This window comes from Puma concolor, chromosome B2, assembly GCF_028749965.1.
Source record: "Puma concolor isolate L17-30 chromosome B2, mPumCon1.1.hap2, whole genome shotgun sequence".
NCBI lineage: Eukaryota > Metazoa > Chordata > Mammalia > Carnivora > Felidae > Puma > Puma concolor.
Window position 1 is genome coordinate 79768209 of NC_141671.1, and position 24900 is coordinate 79793108.

The 24900-nt window shown below is 38.6% G+C and overlaps 1 protein-coding gene across 1 annotated transcript; it reads right to left on the reverse strand.

The window, feature by feature from the left end:
- Positions 1-4395: 4395 nt before the first annotated feature.
- GJB7 (gap junction protein beta 7) lies at positions 4396-21876 on the reverse strand. Its single transcript, XM_086707374.1, has 3 exons — positions 21744-21876; positions 6420-6577; positions 4396-6293 (listed from the first exon to the last, which is right to left on the reverse strand). Exon 3 carries the CDS (start codon positions 6264-6266, stop codon positions 5403-5405), a length of 864 nt encoding a protein of 287 aa, XP_086563500.1. The 5' UTR covers positions 6267-6293; positions 6420-6577; positions 21744-21876; the 3' UTR covers positions 4396-5402.
- Positions 21877-24900: the final 3024 nt, after the last annotated feature.

Consider the following 24900-nt stretch of genomic DNA (forward strand, 5'->3'; position numbering starts at 1 on the left):
AAAAAATAAAAAAAAAAAAAAAAGAAAATAAATCTTGTTATAATCAGTTCTTTGGAACTGCCTAAATTGTTTAATGAGTTGTCTTATTGTACATGAAATTTGTATTTTAAAGATGATTAATCAGAGATTTTTCTATGGTATCAAGTTTATATAGTGAGATAACCAATACAAAGTCTCATTTTGCCATTACCCAGTATATGTTCTAAGTCTGAGAACTATAGAATCTTGGAGAGAGAAAAGGAAATTTGGAGGTCATCTAGCTATTACACCTGCCATACAATCCAGGAATATTTTTGATCATCTCTTTCAATGTTAAGGTTTTCACTACTTTATTGGGCAATCATTTCATTTTGAGGCAGTTCAAATTAATAGAATACTTCTATATTAGGTAAAAATCTTCATCTCTTTGGTGTTTGCCAATTAGTCCTGGTTCTGAAACATTGGGACATATAATAAGCTATTTCTCTATCAAGCATTGGGAAAATCATTTCCTATAGTCTGGACACATTTCCAACACAAGATTAACTTTTTTTCAATAGTCTAATACTACACATTGCTCGTTTGTAAGGTGTAAGCTTAAATTCCAAGGACTTTATGTCGTGAACTAAATCTATGTCTCATATTAAAATTTTAAATCGATGCAGAATGACTACTTGTTCCATTTCAACTGACTCGTTCTGAAAAAAATTCTGAGATTTTTAATCATGTTTTATTTCTGCCATTCAATATCCAGGTCATCTCTTTTGTCTTCAGTAGATACAAGCACACCTTCTGTGTTTTCATCCTAATCACTCACATGAAAGTAGTCAGGAACTATTTTTGGCTATAAGTAAAGAAGCCCAACAAGGCAATAGCTTACATCAGGTAGGAGTTATCTCTCACATAACAACAACGAAAACAAAAGCACGGAGATAGGCAGTTCAGAGCTGATACAGCAATTCCCTGATGGCGTCAAAGTTCCTGGAGCTGTCTTTCTTCTCCTTCATCCATAAGGTTATACTTCCATCTTGAAAGTATCTCATGGTAGAAAGATGTTTACTGCAGCTCTAGCCATGATGTCTCAGGCAGGAAGGGGTTGGGAGGCAGGAAGGGGTTGGGGGGCAAAAAGATGCATGCAAGCCAGGTCAGGCCCACTTTTTAACTTTCCCCAAAGCATCAGTCAAAAAATCTTGTCTTGACAAGATTTCACACTGCTACGTTTACATGCAAAGGAGACCTGGAAATGTGACTTTTTAGCTGGGGACATTGCCACCTCCAACAAAGTCAGAATTCTTTTAGGTGAAGAAGGGTAAATGTTGGGTAGGCAAAAGAAGGAAGAAGGAGAGGAACAGATATTTTTCCAAGAAACTGAGCTCCTAAATGCCAGAGACCTAAACTGTGGAGATACAGGATATGGAAAGATTAGTAAGACAATCTTTCATTTTAGCCACAGTAAGTTTTTAATGTCATCATCAAATGTGATTAGAAGGCATTTTCTCCAGAATATCAGTTTATCATATTTGCTAATCTTCCGTAGAAGGTCAAATCTCAAGTTACTGCACTGACTCTCCTTTGCAATAAATGCTTTATAAATGAAAGCACTTGGTTCACCTAATGACTAACACAGGGGACTCATCAAATTTAGTTAGACATTTTTATAGCAAGAAAGTGAAAATGGGATCATTTAATATTTGTCTCTTCTGGACCCAATCTACTGCGCAGAGTCCAATAGTGATCTTTTTAAAGGATAGAAAACTGGAGTCTACTTCTTCAATTTCCTGTTATTCTGTACAGACAATTCTATAGCACAGCCATCTGTCCACCTCTGACAGAAAGCATTAATGTCTGAAAAAATTTCGAGACAAAAATAAATTAACAGAAGTTCCAAATACTGTTTTTCTCTGAACAACATTTTTCCTTTTCCTTTTTAGAAGAAAATTAAATCTCCATAGTTGGGGAAGGATCAGATACTTCAACTATAAGCAGGTGGGAATGTTGACCTATTTGGGTAACATCCAGAACTCATTTTACTTTCAAACAGAATATATGGATACATTACAGCATTTTTAAAGATAATCTTTATCATCTTAGAATTGTTTATTAAGACTTTCTGACATAGTAGAAACAGGATAGGTCTGTGAAAATTTTCAAAACTCCCCACAAACCATTGTCTTTTACAGCTGAAGGAAGATTTGCTCTGTGAGAAAAAACTTAAAGAGACAGCTTCTGGTGAGTTTCTCCCAGAACATATCTGTCCCTTCAGACTTTGTCATAAAATTCAAAGGAATGCTAACACTTTTTGCCTTTACATGCCCCACCACTGGTTCTTTCTTTCCTCACCATTTTTTTTTTTTTTTTTTTTACAGAATTGTGACATGCCCTCTCTTTTGTACTGTGTGCAGTATTAAATATACAAACAAAATAAAATGTAAACTAGGAATAAATTGGCATCAATATCTAAGGAAAGTGTTCTATGCATATGATGGGATGTGAGATAGAAAAAGGAGGGACAGGGCAGTTTGGGCTTTTAATTGACTTCTTTATTAAAATTTTAAGAACAAAAATAACATGAAACAATGAAAAGATTTATAAAGAAAAAATTCACTCTCCTCTTATTGTAACCAATGTTGAGATCCTTCCACATCTCTCCCCCTACTCACACATTCTATACGTAGCCACGTGTAAAAGTTAGGATACTCCATGCCTAACCTAAAAAAGAAAGAGTAAGTACAAGAGAAGTGTCCTCCCATCCCCCACCCCCCGCCTTTTTACACTGTACTGGAAAGAAACATATGAAAAACATGGTGTTATCAGGATTCTTTCAGTTGCAACATACAGAAACCCTATTTAAGCCAGTTTAAGCAAAAATGGGGAATTTATCATTCATGTAACTAAACTACAGAAAGGATAGGGGGGAGCCTGTGTCAGAGACAGCAGGAATTAAAAATTCAAACATTCTCAGGTCTTTGCCTTTCCCCCCTTCTCTTAACTTTGCAGTCTTTCTGTCTTAAGCCATCTTTGTTAAATTTCCTTGGGAAGACTGGAACCATAGCTACTTGCAACCCTAGGCATTCTTTCATACAATACTGAAAAAAATTTCCTTCCAGCTCCATTGAGACGAAACCTTGTGACCACAGACAGTGTCTTAACAGGAAAGATTTGGGGGATAAGTCCTAGAGAGCCAACTGCCGTCCAGGAATGGCTTGAATGAAATTAAGAAGACACCTGTTCAGTGATCCGGGAAGCCCGATGAGGTGAGGAAGGTTTAAGAAAGAACTATGGTTGATTGGTAACTCGGCTTTTACTGGATGAATATCCCTGAAAAAAGGGACTGAATTTTTGGGTCTTACCTTCTTCATCTCTAAGGTTAATGTCTGCTCTCTGAGCACCAATGTTGTGTGGGGGAGTCAGGTCAAGTGAGGTGACCAGTGAGGACCAGTGCAAGATACTCCACCCCATCTTAACATCCAGGCTCCCGCATGAAAGTGGAAATTTTCTTACAGCCGGAATTCTATATCTCTGAAGGTGCATAATGCAGTGTCTTGTTCCTGCTGATCATAGCTCAATAAAAATCAATTTATTGATAAGAGACTAAGGATGGCAAATTTAAATGCCAGTTTCTCTCAATCAAATGCTTTGGGTCCTCACTGATGCCAAGACAACCTCCAGAGTATTCTTATAGGAAACTCATTTTATAAACTAAGCTTAAAGGGGAAAAAATCATTCCCCTTCCTGTCTAAACAACTTCATTCACAGCTCTTGCTCCCATTACCTCGTCATTTCCTCTTAATGCAAAGTGGAAAGAGCAAAAAATGCACATGTCCCACCAATCCTTTTCCCTACAGCAGCACTGGTCATAGCTGATGTGAAGTCTGAGCTCCTCAAAAATATTTTTGGCTACAAACTTAAAGGGAAAAATCATCTTGCCTCCATTTCACTTCTGTGCACTAAAACCCTATTTTCTAGATTTTATGCCATGATGAGGGCCTCAAAAATCTCAAACCTCTTTAACCCCCATCACTGTCAAAAACATGTGTTTATATTCCTTTAAATCCTTTAGTGGTTACCTGCATTTGCAAAGATTGGCTGTTTTCATGTCAAATGAATGTAAGCTCAGGAGTGCAGCAGTGAGGGATCTGGGATATAAATTGAAAGAAGGGGAAAACCTGCATGAATTGTAGTGACTTTATGCTGAAGAGGGCAGGGCCATGGAAGACATGACATAATCAGTTTCAGTTAAAATTACATTTTTATGCACTGATTTCTCATTAAAAAAATTCCCAGTGGACAAGAATGATTTCTGAACTATTTTTATCAAGCAGGGCTGCAAGTCCTGCTCTAAAATTGTCAGAAAAGTTTTATTTCACAGAATAATTGTACCCGTGCAGTCAAGTAACAATATCAAGGACAGCCAAATAACACAACAAAACCACTGCATTTTTATTCTAGAGAAATGCACGTCTGTTAGAGTGTTAAATACAAAGATAATATATGATTTTTTAAAAAATAAGAAAGAGCTAGGCTCCAAATAAAGTAATAATAAGCATCCTTATTTTTTTTTTTACATTTTTCAAACCAATGTAACAGCATAGTACACATTTTATCATCCATTCTAGAGAGAGATGTACTAGTAAATTGTAGGCAAACTATGACATATTGTATAACACACTGTGATTTCCTGATCATAAAAAGGTCCAATAAATACAGAAATTTACAAAGTATTCAATGTTCAGTGGTTAAAAGAGAAGGGTTAAGTAATTATCAAGTGGGTATGTTCCTTTTCTGGGTCCTACCTGCTCCCTGTCTGTGTAGTTGGTGGGACCTGCCTTCTGGTATGACTGGAGTGACCCTTTCAGGTATCTGCTAGGTTCAGGCTTAAGTGGGACATGTCCCCAGTAATATTTGTATTAACTTGGAAACCACAATTTATGGCTTTCTTCCCTCCCCCCTAGTCCATTTATATCCAGGGAGACCTAAACTGCAGAGGCCTGGGCTCTGTGGTCATTTCCCCAGGCCAGGCCTTCTCACTGAGTGTGCTTCTGTTTGCCTTAGCTACCTGCTACTGTGCCCTCACCATGCTCTTTCTCTGCAAAGATTGTGTAGAGCTGAGTGAGGGGAGCCTTGGCTGCCACTTTGGAAAGATTGCCAATGCCTCAACCTCAGCTTGGAAGCCATCACGTTTGTCAGAAATGTCACTTTCTATATTTTCCAGGTGACAGATCTAAGCATTTAAGAGAATGCCGTTCACTGGATTTTTTCAGACTAATTTGCGATTAACTATTTTAACACAACTCACATATCCACTTGAACCCTATGACAATGAGATCTCTGTCTAGTGTGTACAACTGAGCACATACTGAAAATTTTTTTAAAAATTTTCCCAAATGACATTAAGCCTGACACCCTTTGCTTTCCAACACAGCTTAGGTCTTGCTTAGGAAGGATGCAGATTCTCCTTGCCAACCCTCTTGTGTATCACAAAGCAGTTTTGTTTTACCTCGGGAGGGAGGGGGTTCAGGGGTGTGCAGTGTGCTTATGGCTGAGTCTGAGTGGCAATTCTGGAGCAGGGGAGGAGCCCCTATCCCACCACATTCAACATATCTGAGGTTGTGGCACTCACACACTGAAGACTTGAGTGTCTTAGAGTGTTTTTGGAGATCGCACTTAATAAGGCACTTGAGAACCAAAAAGCTCAGTTCAATGAAATTCAACACAATGCACAGGCATGAGGCAATAACCAAGAAGAAGATGAAGATCGTTTTCTCGGTGGGTTTGGATATGAAGCAGTCCACAGTGTTGGGACAAGGCTTCAAATCACACTTCATAAGGTACGGAACACTAAAGCCATCATACAGCTTGTAAAATAAAACCAGGAAGCCAATTTCAAAACCAGTTTTAACAATGAGACTGATCAGGTAAGTGTACCACAGACCCCCATCCATCACACCTAGGCTGACATAGAGTTTCTTTCTGTGCCTTTTCTCTCTACTGTCACAACAGGCTACATGTAGAACCACAAGAAGTGAAGGCATAGAGACCATGATCAGCTGTAAGGCCCAAAGTCTGACCTGGGAAATGGGGAAGAAGTGATCAAAACACACATTTTCGCAACCAGGCTGTTTAATGTTGCACTCAAACTCTTTCTGCTCATCTTTCCACACATGCTCTGCTGCCACCATGTAGACCAGCAAACGGAAGATGAACACAACAGCCAGCCAAATCCGCCCAATTCCGGTTGAGTATTTATTTACTCCAGTTAGGAGGTCTCTGAGGAACATCCAACTCATGACTTAGGCTCAAAAGAAGGTAAGATTCTGCAAAAGAAAACAATTTCATCAAGATTCATTTATTTTCAGTTTATTGATCATTTCCACTGTCTTACTTGATTATGAATTATGGACGATAAAGTTGAATTTCAACTCTGGTTGTTGAGGACTCACATTCATACAAGGAGATGATACAGTTGGTCCACAGACGTAATTGATTCCTTGCCCAGTTAAGTTTGGAATTTAGTTGGTGATCCCACACACACTATCTCATTTTCAAACAAATCCTTCCAGCTTATTGCTTCTAAGGATGGATGGGTTCTGTTAGTGATCTAGAAAAAAAAATAGATATGAATCCCAAGGTGACATTGGCACCTTGAAATACCCCTCACATACCAGCTTCTTGAAATTGTAATCTCTACTCACTTTCTCTAGTTTGTTAATGCCCCTCCCCAATCCTTAAAGGTTATTTCCTTCCCCTAGCTCCTCTCATGTCCTGTGTCCCATATCCCATACCAACAACTGAGCTCACCTACAGTCCCATAGTGAAAAGTGAGGGTCTCCAATATGAACTTCTTCAAACTCATGTTTCCTCACCCCTGCAGGTCTACTTACATCAATGCCCAACTTAACATGCTCTACACAGTTTAGAGGGAGGGGTCAGCCTCATCTTGCCTCAAAATGATCATTCCAACTCTACACCCCACTCTTGATTTATCCATTTTCCCTGCTTCTGTATCTTCAACCTTCACTGGTTCCTTCATCTCAGCATATAAATGTGCTTAAGTTTTATCCCTTATTTCTACTATTACAACTATCATTTACTCTTCAACTCACTGAGTCTAGTTTTTCTGCTCATCATTGCATGCTAAAATTAGCACTACCACTGACCTGCCAAATCTTCTGGACACTCTGGATCTCACTTAATTTTTCTATGATACTGTTGCCTGCTCTTGTGTTCTTGAAACTCTTTGAGCCTTGACATCCAGGATCATCTTCTTTCTATTGTTTCTATCTTCTCTTTCTATTGTTCTGATTCTCTTGATTGTACCATCTTAGTTTTCTTTGTCTAATTCGTAAAAGCTCTGTCCTCTGCTCTTTTCTTACTCCATATGCTCTCCCTAGAAAATCTCATTCACTCCCAGGGATTCATCTACCATTTTCAGATTTCTGACTCTCAAATATTTGGCTTCTCACCAGATTTCCATATCTCACTGCCTCTTGGTTATCATTTAAATATGCCACGGGCCTCTCAAACTTGAAGTATCTATAGATGAATTTATTATCTGCTCTGCTCTTTGATTTTATTGCTTAATGGCATCACCAATACCCAAGCACCCAAGTTGGAAATCTCATATTCATCCTGGACCTCTCTCTCTTATGACCCTTTAAAAAATTTTTTTAAAATATTTATTTACTTATTTTGAGAGAGGGGGGTGAGGAGAGTACAAGCAGGGGAGCAGCAGAGAGAGGGGGAGAGAGAGAAGGAGAGAGACAGAGAGAGAGAGAGATAGAGAGAATTCCAAGAAGATTCCATGCTGCCAGTGCAGAGCCCAACACGGGGCTCAAACTCAGGAATGGTGAGCTCATGACCTGAGCCAAAACCAAGAGTCAGACACTTAATCGAATCACACAGGTGCCCCTTTTATGACCCTTCTTAATTACTCACAAAATTCTTCTGGTTCCTCCCTCCAAATATCTCTCAAATTCATCTCCAGGTCACTGCTAAAATCTCTCTCACCTGTACAGCCTTCTCACAGTTTTCTATTCCCAGTCTTACCATCTCTTCCCCTTTCCTCCTAATATGTCCTTGATGCTGTTTAATTATCTTGTACCTCTCTCCATCTCTTTTGCCCTTTTCTATATAAAAGTTGAAAGGAAACTAGGGAGCCTTCTTTTTCATTTCAGTGATGTTGTCTTTCTGGCACACTCCGCTTCCATCTTTTCTTATAATTGGATTCCCTGATTTATGTTTGTTGGGCCCATTATATACACAGCATACTCTGTTCAGTGCTTTTGAGTTGGTCTCTCCCAACTACCCTGGAAAGTGGGGGTTTTGTTTGTTTAGTTGGTCGGTTGGTTGGTTTGGTTTGTTTGTTTATGGTGGTGGATGTTTTGTTCTTTCAGATGAGAAAGCACATTCTGAAAAATGAAGCCACTTTCCCAAGGTCACAAAATAAGATGCAGAGGGTTCAAATCTAATTTCCATCACTCTAAAACAGAGCTTCTCAACGATGGCACCATTGCTATTTGGGGCTGGATAATTCTTTGTTGGAGCAGCTATCCTATGCCTTGTAGGTTGTTTAGCAGAATCTCTCGCCTCTACCAGCTAGATGCCAGTAGCACCACCTCCCCATTTTGGACAACTAAAAATGTCTCCAGACATTTCCAAATGTACCCCGTGGAGATGAGACAGAATCTCTCCAAGTGAAAACCACTTCTCATAACTCTCTGCTATAATCAGAAGATGTGGGCTAGAGCTCCAGGTCTGCCACTAATATACTTTGTGATTTCTTAGGTGAAATTCTTGCCATTTTAGTTCTTGTTTTCTATTACAAAAATTAATTACCTTTTGCTTTCTCTCTAACTCAGCTGAAAGAGTATCATGGAAATGATCATGTGAGAGAAATGAGGAGGTTAAGAAAATTGGGATATTGTTAATAGCAGCACACCTGTTGGAGCATGGCACATTACCTCTTACAGGGGAAACAATATGTAGCAAGCCCACACACAAAAGCCCTGAGGAGATGTATGAAGGTTAAGAGATGTTTTCAGAGAAAACAAACATACATGTACACAGTGATCTATTGAGCAGGGAATAAATACTTCAATGTCCTTGGGTTTTCAGAACACAAACAAAATTGTATTAAGTAAAAAGGAGTTTCAAATCCACCTGAAAGGTTAATGTCTCCATGAATTATTAAAGCAAAGTCCCAAAGATTAAAAAGGGAAAACAAAAGGTATTATGTTTTCCTACAACATGTGTCATTGGGCATTTGTCCATATTATTTAAAAGGATATTTATGTAATGTTACAAAACATTTGAAAGTACCCTGCTGATCATTTTAGAAAAGGGAGGAAGGCAAGAGTAGATCCAGACTGTTTTGCTAAAAGAAAAGCAGTAAGAAAGAAACTGCTGTTTGGATAGAGTTAGAAGACTGACACCATCAAATGTGTAAGAATCATGAATTTCATTTGACTGATAAATGTCTATCCTATTTTGAAATTCTCTGCTGATAGAAAGGCAGTGGCTTTTCTTAGGAGGGAAAGGTGTTCTAATATTAGTCCAGTTTTAACAAAGCTGGTTTAGTATAGCGGATAAGAGCCTGGGCACAGCATTGATCTCCATGGGTTCAAGCCCAAGTTCAGCTGTGATGATAATAGTACTAATCACGTGGGGCTCAAAACAGAGTCTGACACATGGTAGTGATCAGTAAACATTATTATTATTATTTTGTCATTAAAAGCCTTTTCTTGGTATCAAATTGGAAGGCTTTCCAATTGCAAGTTAGTATGTTTTTTTCTCTAACTTTTTTCCCCTGAAGGTGGATAAGTTAGGAATCTTTATATAATAGCCCTTTAAGCATTTGAAAGCAGTCATTAGTTTGAAGTCATTAGCTCATCATGTTTATCTCTTAATAATAATTCATATTGTCTCTTTATTTTTAATAAAGGTCTTTAATTTATCCCTTTTCTTAAGTCACTATGGATTACTCCCAATTTTTAAAGAGTTTCTACTTGCCAATTCTAATGTACCAATTTTCCTATGATTTTCTCTTTTCTCTTGAGAACTAGCAGTTAAGTGCACAGGAATTTCATTTGGAAAATTCAATTAATTAAATATTTTCAGAAAGTAAAATATTCAATATTGCCAATATCATGAATAATTTTGGGAATTGAAGATTTCCCCCAAACATTTTATCTAAATTAAAAATGGAGTCTGATAAGTTTTAATATCCAGAATACGTAAAGAACTGCTAAAACTCAACAACAAAAGATAACCCAAACATGGACAACAGATTTGAATAGACATATCTCCAAAGAAGATATACAAACGGCCAATCCATAGGTGAAAAGATGCTTAACGTCATTAGTCATTAGGAAAATGCAAATCAAAGCTATAAGAAGGGGCGCCTGGGTGTTCAGTCGGTTGCGTGTCCAACTCTTGATTTCAGCTCAGGTTATGATCTTAGGGTCGTGGGATCAGACTGCATCAGGCGCTCTCTCTCTCTCTCTCTCTCTCTCTCTCCCTCTTTTCCTTTCTCCCTCTCTCCCTCTCCCTCCCTCTCCTTCCCTCTCTCTCCCCTCCCCTGCTCATGCTCTTTATTTCTAAAATAAATTTGTTTTTAATGTTTAAAAAAAGCTACAACACTTACTAAGATGGGTATAGTTTTTAAAATATAAAATAACAAGTGTTGGCAAGGATGTGGGGAAATTGGAACTCTTGTACAAAGCTGGTGGGAATGTAAAGTGGGGCAGCCACTGTGGAAAACTGTTTGGCAGTTCCTCAAAAAGCTAAACATAGCATTACCATCTGACCCAGCAATTCTACTTCTAGATATATACCCCAAAATTGGAAATAGGAACTCAAAGAGATATTTGTATGACAGTTTTCATCACAACATTATTCTCAATAGCCAACATGTGGGAAACAACCCAAGTTACATCAAGAATGAATATGCAAAATGTGGTATACACATACAAAGGAATATTAGTCAGTTAATGAAGTTCTGAGCCATGCTACAGTGAGAGTGAACTTTGAAGACATTATGGTAGTAAAATATGTAAGATACAAAAGGACAAATATTGTGTGATTCCACTTGTATGAAGTCTCTAGAACAGTAGAACAGGGAAATTCATAGAGATAGAAAGTAGATTAGAGACTACCAGGGACAGGAAGGAAGGAAGGAAGGAAGGAAGGAAGGAAGGAAGGAAGGAAGGAAAGAAGGAAGGAAGGAAGGAAAGAAGGAAGGAAGGAAGGAAGGAAGGAAGGAAGGAAGGAAGGAAGGAAGAAAGAATGGTGAGCTTTTGCTTAGTAGTTACAAATTTTGTTTGGGGTTGAAAAAGTTTTGGAAATAGTGCTGATGGTTGTACAATACAAATCATGTAATTAATGCCACTGAATTGTGCACTGAAAAATGATTAAAATGGAAAATTTTATGTCATATGTATTTTACCACAATGAATAAAGTTCCCCCAAAAAGTAGGTGGAAGGAAACTATTTAGAATAGAAGGAAACAATAGGGGTCCAAATAGCCTGAACATTTTAGGAGAACTGTGTTGTATAGGGAGTAGAAACAGGGACAAAAGGAAGAATAGTAATATAATATAATAAATATAATACTCATCAATGAAATAAGTTCTTATATGATTTTATTTTTTATGATTTTTGTTGTCCATATTTTTTCCAATAAGAATGTACAAAATTAAATCTGAAAGATCTAATAAAAAATAAACACTAATACATCAGAGAGCTATCACTGTTGCATTTATAGAATGAATGTTTACAAATCAAACCATATCTGCAAGGTTACTATGTAAGAAAATCATGTGGTGAATCCTTTTCAATCTCTCTTACCTCTACGTATGTGTCTATAACTCCCAAAATTATGTATGTCCAGTCCACACCTGTCTCCTTGTCATCTCTGCTAGGATGTCATCTCATAAATTCAAAATGTTTGAAAGTGAACTCATGGTGTTGCTTACTCCACCCTCCATCTCCCTGCAAAAGCACAGCCCCTCCTCCAGTGTTCTCTACCTCAGTAGATTGTACCACCATGCAACTAGCATTGAGCCAGAAACTTCGAAGTTGTTTTTCACCTTCTCCCTACTCCAAACCCCACATCCAATCTATATTCAAGCCCAAAGTTTCTACCTTTGAAATATATCCCCCAAATGTTCACTCTTTCATCTACACTGCTTCCACCCTAATCCAAACCTTCCTCATCTCTTGCCTGGTATACCATAAAAGCTTCTTATCTGTCTCCCCTTTTCTCATTCTTGACCTCATCCAACCTGTTTTCCATCAATAACTAGATTAACATTTAAAATGGAGATTATAGGGGTGTCTGGGTGGCTCAGTCAGTTAAGCGTCCAACTTCGGCTCAGGTCGTGATCTCACAGTTTATGGGTTCGAGCCCCGTGTCAGGCTCTGTGCCTGACAGCTCAGAGCCTGGAGCCTGCTTCGTATTCTGTGTCTCCCTCTGTCTCTGCCTTTCCCCCACTCATATTCTGTCTTTCTCTCTCTCTCTCTCAAAAATAAATAAACATAAAAAAAATAAGATGGAAATTATAGGGGTGCCTGGGTGGCTCAGTTGGTAAGCATGCAACTCTTGATTTGGGCTCAGGTCATGATCTCATGGTTCGTGAGTTTGAGTCCCTCGTCGGGCTCAGAGCTGACCTCGCAGAGCTTTCTGAGGGTTCTTTCTCTCCCCCCCTCTCTGCTACTACTCTGCTTGTGCACGCTCTCTCTCAAAATAAATAAATACACTTTAAAACTTTTGTAAATAAATTAAATGGAGATTATATCAGAAAGAAGTCAAACTTTCACTATTTGCAGACGGCATGATACTTTCTGTAGAAAGCCTTAAAGACCACCAAAAAATGGCTAGAACTGATACATGAATTCAGCAAAATTTGAAGATATGAAATCAACATACAGAAATCTGTTGCATTTCTATACACCAATCATGAAGAAGCAGAAAGAAAAATCAAAGAGTTGATCCTGTTTACAATTGCGCCAAACATCCTAAGATGCCTAGGAATAAACCTAGCCAAAGAGGTAAAAGATCTGTACTCTGAAAACTATAGAACACTTATGAAAGAAATTGAAGAGGACACAAAGAAATTGAAAAACATTCCATGCTTATGAATTGAAAAACAGACACTGTTAAAATATCTATACTATCCAAAGCAATCTATATATTACATGCAATCCTTATCAAAATACCACCAACATTTTTCACAAAGCTAGAACAAACAATCCTAAAATTTGTGTGGAACCACAAAAGACTCCGAATAGCCAAAGCAATCTTTTTTTTTTTAATATATGAAATTTATTGTCAAATTGGTTTCCATACAACACCCAGTGCTCATCCCAAAAGGTGCCCTCAATACCCATCACCCACCCCCCCAAAGCAATCTTGAAAAAGAAAAACAAAGCTGGAGGCATCACAATTCCAGACTTCAAGCTGTATTATAAACCTATAGTCATCAAGACAGTATGGTACTCATTGAGGAGGGCACCTGTTGGGATGAGTACTGGGTGTTGTATGGAAACCAATTTGACAATAAATTATATTTAATATAAAAAAAAAGTATGGTACTAGCACAAAAACAGACACATAGATCAGTCAACAGAACAGAAAACCCAGAAAAGTACCCAAAGCTATATGGTCAACTAATCTTTGACAAAGCAGGAAAGAAAATGCAATGGAAAAAAAGACAGTCTCTGCAACAAATAACGTTGGGAAAACTGGACAGCAACATGCATAAGAATGAAACTAGACCACTTTTTTACACCATTCACAAAAACAAATTCAAAATGGATTAAAGACCTTAATGTGAGACAGGAAACCATCAAAATCCTAGAGAAGAACACAGGCAGCAACCTGTTTGACCTCGGCCATAGCAACATCTTACTAGACACATCATTGGAGGCAAGGGAAACAAAAGCAAACTTGAATTGCTGGGACTGCATCAAGATAAAAAGCTTCTACACAGCAAAGGAAACAACCAACAAAACTAAAAAGCAGCCTACAGAATGGAAGAAGATATTTGCAAATGACATATCTGATAAAGGGTTAGTATCCAAAATCTATAAAAAATTTATCAAAGTCAACACCCAAAAAACAAATAACCCAGTTAAGAAATGGACAGAAGACATGAATAGACATTTTTTCTAAAGAAGACATTCAGACAGCTAACAGACACATGAAAAGATGCTCAACATCACTCATCATCGGGGAAATCAAATCATAACAACGATGGGATACCACCTCACACCTATCAGAATGGCTAAAATGAACAACACAGGAAACAACAGATGTTGGTGAGATGCAGAAAAAGAGGAGCCCTCTTACACTATTGGTGGGAATGCAAACTGGTATAGCCACTCTGGAAAACAGTATGGAGGCTCCTCAAAAAGTTAGAAGTAGAACTACCTTATGACCCAGGAATTTCACTACTAGGTATTTACCCAAAGGATACAAAAATACAGATTCAAAGGGGAACATGCACTCTGATGTTTATAGCAGCATTATCAACAATAGCCACATTATGGAAAGAGCCCAAATGTCCATTGACTGATGAATGGATAAAGAATATGTGATATATATACACAAAGGAATATTACTCAGTCATCAGAAAGTGAAATCTTGCCATTTGCAAGGATGTGGATGGAGCTAGAATGTATTATGCTAAGTAAAACAAGTGAGTGAGAGAAAAACAAATGCTGTATGATTCCACTCATATGTGAAATTTAAGAAACAAAACAGATGAACATAAGGGAAGGGGAAAAAAAGAAAGAGGGAAGCAAATCATAATAGACTGTCTACTATAGAGAACAAACTGAGGGTTGGTGGAGGAGAGATGGGCATGGGATGGGCTAGATGGGTGATGGGTATTAAGGAGAGCATTTTTTATGATGAGAACTGGGTATTATATGTAAGTGATGAATCACTAAGTTCAATATTACACTATATGTTAACTAGAATTTAAATAAAAATTTGAAAAAGTGCACATAGAAATATACATTAAAAAATTAAAAATAATAATGAAAATAAAATGGAGAATATATCACCTCGTTCTATCATTTCTCTGCTTGAACCTCTAACCCGACTTCCCATTGCACTTAGGGTAGGAAAAAAAGGGCAAATATTTACCAAACGATGAAGCCTTGCATAGTGGTGCCCTTGCCTGTCTCTCCAACCTCATCTTGCACATCCCCAAGGTACAGTGAATTCCAGGCATGCTCCTCTCCTTTCATTTCTTCCTTTAGATCCTACATCCATTTTGTTCCTCCTACCTGAAATGATCTTGTCTCCCTCACCTGAATGAGAGAGGCTTTTTGTGACCCCACCAATCTAAATTAGTCTTCTTTGGTATTCTTGTTTACAATATTGGCATCTTTCGTTCGTGCCATTTATAACTTATAATCACTTATTTATATGACTAATATCTGAAGATACTGTGTGTTCTATAAGAGAAAGGACTAGGGATGCCAGATTGAGCAAGCAAATAAAATGTAGGCTGTCCAGTTAAATTTGAATTTCAGATACACAATGAATAATTTCTTACTGTGCCATCCAATATTCAGGATTACTTAAACTGAAAAAGTATTCCATTATTTTTTCTTAATTACTTTTAATGTTCATTTATTTTTGACACAGAGGGAGACAGCACAAGTCGGGGAGGGGCAGAGAGAGAGGGAGACACAGAATCTGAAACAGGCTCCAGGCTCTGAGCTGTCAGCACGGAGCCTGATGCAGGGCTCAAACCCACGAACCATGAAATCATGACCTGAGCTGAAGTCGGAGGCTTAACTGACTGACGCACCCAGGCGCCCCAAAAAGTATCCATTAGTTATCTGATATTCAAAATTAACTGGACAATCTATATTTTATGTGGCAACCTAAACAAGTACTTTGATTGTCCTCTGTTGTGTACTCAGTGCCTAAGTAACAGTGCAAAATTAAGTAACAAATGGGAACACAGCTTGCTCTGAAGCTCAGAAACATTTGGAAAACTCAATCATTCTTCTCCTTATACCCAGCCTATCTCCACCTTAATTAAGTTGCTATGTTCTCCACAAAACTATGCAGTCTGCTCTGAGTTCCCCACTTCCTGTAACTTCTGGATGGACCTGAGATTCAGACCATCTTGCTTCATCTCTGCAAGAAAAGCAAGTGGGAGATACCCCCAGACTTTCTCCTAAAATCCACTTCATGCTTTTGACTGCTAGAGTGGAATGCTGTTTCCATCCTGTTATTCTTCTGCTTGGGAATACTCTCTAGCTTCCATGAGACTTCTGGAATAAGTTTCCGAGTCTCACCTTCATGTTCAAGATCTTACACTCTTGTGTCTACCAACATTCACCAATACCCACTTTGGTCAGATGGTTCATCCTCCCACCCACCTACCTATGTCTTCCTGTCTCAAGGCCTCATGTTCTTCTCATCTCCATGCACTTGCTCATGCTGTTCCTCCCTCCTCCCTGCCCTACCTCACTATTGCCTTCCAAGTTGTGATTTTTCTCTCTTCATATTTGTAGCCCTTAAGCCTTAGCACATATTTTAGCCCTTGGTGGCTCTCATATAGACTTTGGTGTTTCTCACCAAAGAACCTTATGCCTTGCTTTAACATGCCTTAAGACCATGTTTGTTACTTGTTTTGTATACTCCAAAGTACTTAGCATAAAGTGGCCGTTTAGTAAATGTTTATTAGCTGCATGTAGCTAAAGAAACAGCAAAGTTGTAGGTACCTAATCTGTGTTGCACAGCAGTAAACAAAATAGACAGCGTTCCTTCTCTCAAAAACTTACAGCATAGAGGTTAAATAGGTATGTTTTTTTTTAGTTACCTAAATATGCAATTAGAAATTATGACAGGGGCGCCTGGGTGGCGCAGTCGGTTAAGCGTCCGACTTCAGCCAGGTCACGATCTCGCGGTCTGTGAGTTCGAGCCCCGCGTCGGGCTCTGGGCTGATGGCTCGGAGCCTGGAGCCTGTTTCCGATTCTGTGTCTCCCTCTCTCTCTGCCCCTCCCCCATTCATGCTCTGTCTCTCTCTGTCCCAAAAATAAATAAACGTTGAAAAAAAAAATTAAAAAAAAAAAAAAAAAAAAGAAATTATGACAAATATATGCTCTAGGTGCAAGAGCAAGCTAGGTAGAGAAGGATCTCGCTCTCAAGGAGCTTATATTCTAGGGAGTGAGAGAAACAAACAAGAAACAAATGCATAAGATAATATCAGATAATGATGAAAGCTGTGAAGAAGCACAAGTAGAGTAATGTAATTATGATGGGTCCAGGAGAGCTTCTTTCAGTTGGCCATGGGAGGCCTCTCTGATGTGGTAACCTTTGGATTGAGCCCCAAGAGACAAGGAGTCAGCTCTACATGAAGATATGAGGAAGAATGTCCTAGGAAAATGGAATGGCTGGACAGAATGAATTTGAGGAACAGAAGGCCCATGTGACTAGACCTCAGTGAATGAGGGATGGATGGCCTGAGATGAGGTTGGAAAAGGAGGTCCAGCCAGGTTACATGGCACCTTTGGAGTGGGCTGTTCCATGCTATGTCACTATAAACAAGAAGTTCACTCTTGGGAGGGTTCAGTTTCCCCATCTGTAAAGGGGGATAATAATATTCTCCAAGCTGACTTCATGAGGTTTGTTGTGAATATAAATCAAGATGAAATATAAGAATTTCATAAAGCACACACACACATAAGAAAAGAAAGAAATAGCAAAGTTGAATGTTGACTCTCAGGTGAAATATTCAGTTTCAAATTTTTTTGCTCTTTGACATAGAATAAGTCACTCATACAGTCTTTGAGGGCCGTAATTCTTTCCATTGATCACGTTAAGAAAACTGAGCTGAAAGATGAGAAATTAAAGTAATTTTCATATCACTTTGCTATTATACTTAATACTAATATTAATATAAAATATCCATTCATTCCTATTTACTCAACAAATTCAAATGTTAAACTTACAGCAAGGGTTTTTTTTTTTTTTTTCAGGATTGGCATCAGTGTTGATTGATTCAAGTATTTCATAATTCCGTTAAAAATCCCAAATGAAATGTGTGTGGGTGCACACGTGCACATGCACTATTGTAATGAGTTGGAAGGCCCTAGTAACATTGATGAATTGTTTTAACTCTTATCTTCATGGCAGAGATCTAATCATCAAAACGCAGACTTTGGAGAAAAATGTGTAAATGTAAAAAAAAAATTTTTTTTTTGAGAAAAAGAGAGTGCAAGCAGGGGAGAGGGGCACAGCAGGGAAGAGAGAGAGTATCTTAAGTAGGCTCCATGCCTAGCGTGGAGCCCAATGCAGGGCTTGATCTCACGACTGACCATGAGATTAAGAGTTGGATGCTTAACATACTGAGCTGCTCAGGCGCCCCTGTAAATGTCAAATTTAAAATAACTATCCCCTGTGTGCCACATATTTCAGAGTCACAACCAAAAGAATACATAGAGGAAATAAATTTGTACACATCACAGTCTACTCTCTTAGAAGGAACTTGCATTAGTATAGCTATGAGTAAATAGATACAAATGAATAAGTTCATTTGAAGTAGTTAGGATATCATCTGATACATAACAAATATGAATTTAAATATCATCATTATGAACTTAGTGAAAGTTGAAGGACCCAAAAAAACTTGACTAAAAATCTTCCACCAACTATACTAAGTTTCTACTAACTGATCAAACAACAACAACACCATGAAGAATACAATCACACGCCTCCATAAAATGAGACATCCTGGGTGGAGAGCATAGTCAGACTAAATTAAGTAACTCAGAATTTGGAGACAAATACCTCCTTTGAGTGTGAAATGAGTAAAAACCCTCGTGGGAAAGGATTACCAATTTGTAGAAGAAACCTATCCCAAAGAGAACATCTGTCCCATATTCCTGGGAGCTGGAAAATACTAGAACGTTAGTAGAGATAAAGGTGTAAAATTATGTAAGACCTCAAACATAAAGGTGAGAATTAGAAACTTATTTTCCCATATAGTTCCCCACAACCAGAGGGTACCTGAGTAAAATGGATAGAAGCTAATCAACCATGTGGTCCTGCACTGGCATAATGATATGGAAGCAAAGTTTAGCAGAAGAGTAGAGCTCTGTGTGAATGATACGTGAACAGAAACCACATAGACCTTCTCAATGTCTACATCAGTCTATATACAGGGAAAATATTATCTGTACATGTGTAAAATACTCCATCATTTTCTTCTGCAACCAAGGATTCTGGATTTTCTGGAATAACCCTATTGCAAGCATGCTAAGCTGATGTCAGAACTAATGAGAACATGTACAAGTTTTGGGTTGAGAAAATGAGTTACAATATAGTAGCAGCAAGGATAATTAATAATGTGACTTTTCTACATCCTGGATTAAATGTCTGTTACAATCATTTGATTCTCATTCTTCCAATTAACCAAGCAACCTCTGAGTAATAATTTTCTTGCTGAGGAGATTCCTTAAACTGTGCAAGGATATTCTCCTGAGATTACATACAAGAGTTCCAGTCCCTGGAGAGGCGCCTTATAAATCAGGCTCCTCTGGGTTTGGTTAATGAATCCCTTAAAGCTGATTCAACTTGGGGTGAATCAGAGCTTTTGAGCCTTTGGGACTGAACACCAGCCCACCTGTCCTTCACTTATTACAGGACGAACCTTTATGCCAACAACTTTCCTGACATGAGTCTTCACTACTTGTGTGGTTCAGCCATCTATAAGCACATGCCTTCTCTGTGCCCCGAATGGGCACAAAAACACTAAGGAGCCCCGGCACTGCTGGGAGCCAGAGTCCTGCTCTGAAGTTATTAAAAAGTGCTATTTTGCAAGTTGAGTTTGAGGGGCACTGGATTTCCAATATCCTTGCAGACCACCATGACAAGCCATGAAAAAGCTGTCAGCTTCATAGGCAGCCCCTTTCACGTCTCAGTAATTACAGTGCCTGTCCTTGGATAGTGCTTGAGTGTCCCTGAAGAGTTTCACAGCATCTCATGTAACCCTTACCTCCATCCTCTGGGTTGGTATCGTCTGTGGTATGGACCCCAATGTAGTGAAGAAATGGAAACTCAGAGAAGGGGCTTGTGCAAGACTCCTCCAGAAATTCAGTAACAGAAACTCCTCAGTAGAAAACTCAGCAGCAGAACCCAGATCCCCCTCAGCAGGCTGGATTTTCTGGTTCATTAACAACTCTGTGCTACCTTTTACACAAATTATTTAACCCCTAAAGAATAGAATTTCCTCTCAGATTCTCTTTCCACCACCTGCTGACTCTTGCAAATTCCATAAAATGCCTTATTTGAATACAAGCATTTTCACTTTTAACAGTAGCCTATTTGGAAAATCCCGAAAGCAGAGTGTTTCTAAACCCAGGATCCATGACCCCTGAAGGTCTGTCATTAGATTCTCAAGGGTCTATGAGAAGTTTATATGTGTGTATTTTGTATTTTGTTTTTATGATCTTAAACAAACAAAACAATGCTGGATGACTAATTCATAACCAAGGACTAGTTCATAGCCACAGTATTTCAGTACTCATATTTACCAGTGTTTGGCAAACTATACAGCCTGCAGGCTAAATCCAGTTTTCCACCTGTTTTGTAAATAAAGTTTTGTGGGGACACAGCCACGCCCATTCATTTACTATGGTCTATGGCTGCTTTCATGCTAAAATAGCAGAGTTGACTAGTTTCAGTAGAGATAGCACAGCCCTCAAACCCTAAATTATTTACTATCTGGCCTTTGTAGAGGTCATTTGCCGACCTCTGATATTTATGTCGTATTTGAAATCATTCTGGAACCAAGTTGCAAAACTTTCATTATCTGGGCTTCCAAGAAACAACACATGATGGGCCCTGCTCAAGAGAAAGCTATGTGAAGGCATATTGACAGCACAGCATGAATGAAGCCTGCTGGCAGTTTGAATGGAGACAAGTGAACAAGGGACAAGCCATTACCCAACGCACGGTGGGTCCACAGCTTCAAAGAATCTGGGCTTCTGCAGTCAGTATCTTATTCTCTTAGTGAGTAGTAATTTAATTTTAGCCAAACCGTGTCGTTTGTCCACTAAACTTGAATTAATTTTAATTTTATTGGTTTTGTGATATTTGATTTTTCTTTTGTAAATACAGTTGCTTAAGAGCTATACGTCTAAGGATTAGCCTGTGGATGTAAAATTATTTCACATCTAATTTTAGGTCTCATTACATATAAATAACAGTATACTAAAAAAATAAATTGTCAACATTGAGGGTACAGGAAAATGCTGAGTAAAACAGTATCCACCCAGGCCAACACCTGTATATATATACCTCTTGCCAGGTATTTTAATTTCCTGTATGAACAAAGATATTGACATTTTTAGAGGATCCTCTCTTCAGAACAGTGCAAAGGTTATCCTGAAGCCGCACAGAAGGGGCCACTGAGAGGTCCTGGGCTGTTCCACTATGCCCCCAAATTCCACTCATTCGCATTCTGTGCTCAAGCCAGGTGCTCTGACCTGGCCACAACCACAAAGCCCCCAAGTCACTCACACTTTCCAAATGGGCCATTTACTTAGAGGCAGCTTATCCAGAAAGGGTGTCTGTGATGCAGCACAAAACTGGATAGCGGTGCATTTAGTTTGTAATAATTAGGATTACTTCTCTCACCAAAACTTTTTGGAAAGAGGTAATGACTACCCAATTACAAGAAATGCCATCTTCCCTTGCATAAACAAATCCTATTATAAGAGAAATAAGCTTAACTTACCCATTGGCACAGATGTGAAGATTAAGAAGAGATCCAGTCAGTTGTTAATTTGATTAAAAAAAAAATCATGAGTTGATTATATTATTTCCCTGAGAGAAAGCTAGTGCTTTAAGCTCAGGCAAATGGAGTCTAGTGGTTTCCAAGGTAGCATAAGCCAAACAGGTGTAACCTCATCATTTGTTTTGGCTCATAACTTAGATGAGAACTCTTGTGTCTCTGCTGTTCACGATATATGTTAAAAGAGAATCAAAACTGGAAAAACTAATTCAAAGCCATTCACATACACACAATTCATTGAACATCTCTTTTTATAAAACCTTGTCATTATTTACACAAAGAAGTTGGAACAATGAGAGAAAGGTTTTCATCTCTTTAAAGGATTGAGTTGATAGAGAATAATTTAAGTCAGTCTATCTTTGATGAACTTACTTTAACTTTACATCATATACCCTATTCTTAGCAATCCAGAAAGTAAGAAGGCATAGTAAAAATCACTCTCACAAACCCAGAAAGCATCAATAACAGACACTTTGTAAGTACATAACAAACAGATGAGAGAAAGCAGGGGAGAGGCAGGAAGAAGGGGAGAAAGAGAAAGTACTTTATCTTTTTATTTCTAGGTACAAGTTTGGTTACAATTAAAGATATGTGGAAATGAAAATATGATTTTTCTCTTGGAAGAAGAATAGCTTAGAAACAGAATTTCACATTTGGAAATGATATTAAATTTATGAAGTTTAAGGCCTTCATTTTATTTACTTTTTAAAAAAATTTTAATGTTTATTTTTGAGAGGGAGAGAGATAGCGCGTGAGTGGGGGAAGGGCAGAGAGAGAGGCAGACACAGAATCTGAAGCAGGCTCCAGGCTCTGAGCTGTCAGCACAGAGCCTGACAAGGGGCTTGAACCCACAAACCGTGAGATCATGACCTGAGCCAAAGGCAGGCGCTTCACCAACTGAGCCACCCAGGTGCCCCAAGGCCTTCATTTTAATGATGAGAAAACAGAACCACAGAGAGCAGCCTGTGTCAGGTCCCAGAGCTAGGACAGAGAGTGTAGGAAGTACCTGGGAATGAATGCCAAGTCTCAGAGATCTTTCCTTTACTCTGTGATAGCCACCTCTGCAGACCATGTGAATTTCCGAAAAGGTTCTCTCTTACTGCTCTTAGCATTTGTGGCCTTTAAAATGATCCCATATATTGATATATTCAATCCAAAATTCAAAGAAGAGTGCAGTTTATTTTGAAAAATCATCTATTTACATTATTAATTTTATTCCTGGATAATTACTGGATAAATCCTCTCTATACCCCCAAAAGCAAATCTGGTTTGGTTTGGTTTTTACAGAGATCTCAGGATCCCAGAATAGTGACCCAGTTTCCAAAGGGTTACTATCACAGTAAGATCCCAGAGTCTTGTCTCTGGAATTGGTTACCCTTTTCAGTTCCCACTCCTTTGTTTACAATTAGCGCTTACCAAGCTTTATCCATACTCTTAAAACATTAGCTGTTTGTACTGAGACACCTTCTTCCAGGAGCACTTGGTTTGAGGTAGTTGGTTTTTAGGGCAACCTTCAGGGAGGCCTTACTGAATCCTTGAGCACTAATGATTCAGAGGATCCCAGCCTTCCAGTAACGTTAGCACTAACCCAAACAAAGGTAGGATTCACAGTTCCCTACACAAAGGTCCCCAAGGATCTTGCTCAAGGATCTTGTAGCACCTTACACAGAAGCCAGGAGAGGGAGAAATTGCCAGGGGCAGGGAGCAATCAGGAGAGGCTCTATAGAAGAGGTGGGATATGGGATATGGATCTTTATGGAATGAGAGATAGGAACAGGGTGTGTTCTGGACAAAGTGTGTCTGCTGAACCCTATACCTTCTCAGTTACACTCATGACTTTTGGCTATGCTTTTGACAAAGACATTTAATTCTTCCACCACCATTGTTCATTTAGAAGAAACAAACATAATAAAAACTGCAAAAAGTGAGCTGTCTTGTTGAAATAACGTCACTTCAAAGCCCAGGTTGGGGAGAAATAAAAGAAGGCAGAACTAGAAAAAGAGTGTAATGAATACCATAAACCTTGTTCACCTCTGTTTCTGTTTCAGACTCTGAGTTCAGAAAAACCAGAGTTGGAATCTTGAGTCTAGTTTTTACTTAACTTTGTGGCTTTGCTCAAGATGCTTGAGCTCTCTGAACCTCCATTTCCTCATTTGCATAATAGAAAGGCATTCCCTACCTCTGTGTTCTTATGATGGTTAAATGAAATAATAACTACTCAAAAAAATGGTAGCCACCATTATCTTTGTCTACTGAAAGCGGCACTGGCCTTGGATTATGAAATTTCCTGTCCAAAAAAAATGGTGCCAGAAATGAGAGACATATGCATAGAGTTGGCAACAAAAGTTACCTTTCATGTTGGGGGGAACTTGGCTGCACATCTCTGAACAATTTCAGTACCATTTGTGAATACAAGACACCTTACATGAGGAAAAAAGTAATTCTCAGTTACACCAGGAGCTTGTAAGAGATTTATAGCACCTAAGACAACTCCAGGAACATACTAAGTATTACTTAATAATTATTGGTGTTGGCAATATCAAGTGCTTCTGAAGTTTCCTGTTCTGGTAAGAGTGGTTTGAGGGGCTCTGTGCTTTCAGCTGCTGTCTCTTCTGCTGCTATAAGTATTTATTACTCTTCTGACTGATGTAGGAAAGGATCAAGGTAAAATGCCCCGTGGGTACAGAATATCTCAGGGGTGTAGGAGAGGTCACATTTTAGCACCATTTCTATATCTAAAATGAGTTTTCAAATGAAAATGTGAACATTGCCTCCTTGATTTTAACCTCTCTTTAATTAGCCCTTTCTGGACCCAGTGGCAATACAGAATTTGCCCCACACCACAGCTGGCTGTCAGCAAGCCACAGCCCCAGACCCCATCGAGATACCATGTCTCCTCCCATGTCATTGAAAGGGCTCACAATTTCAATATTTGCATTTAAAGCATCAAATACTTTCTAAGCATTTGCAATGTCCAAGAAATGTTTGTGAAACTGTTTTTCTAAGGAAAAAAACTTCATCTATCATGAGTGTAGCTACTGCTCTCTCAAAACTTTCAGAATTTGACAGGGCTCAAAGTTGATAGTTGCATGTGCCTCTA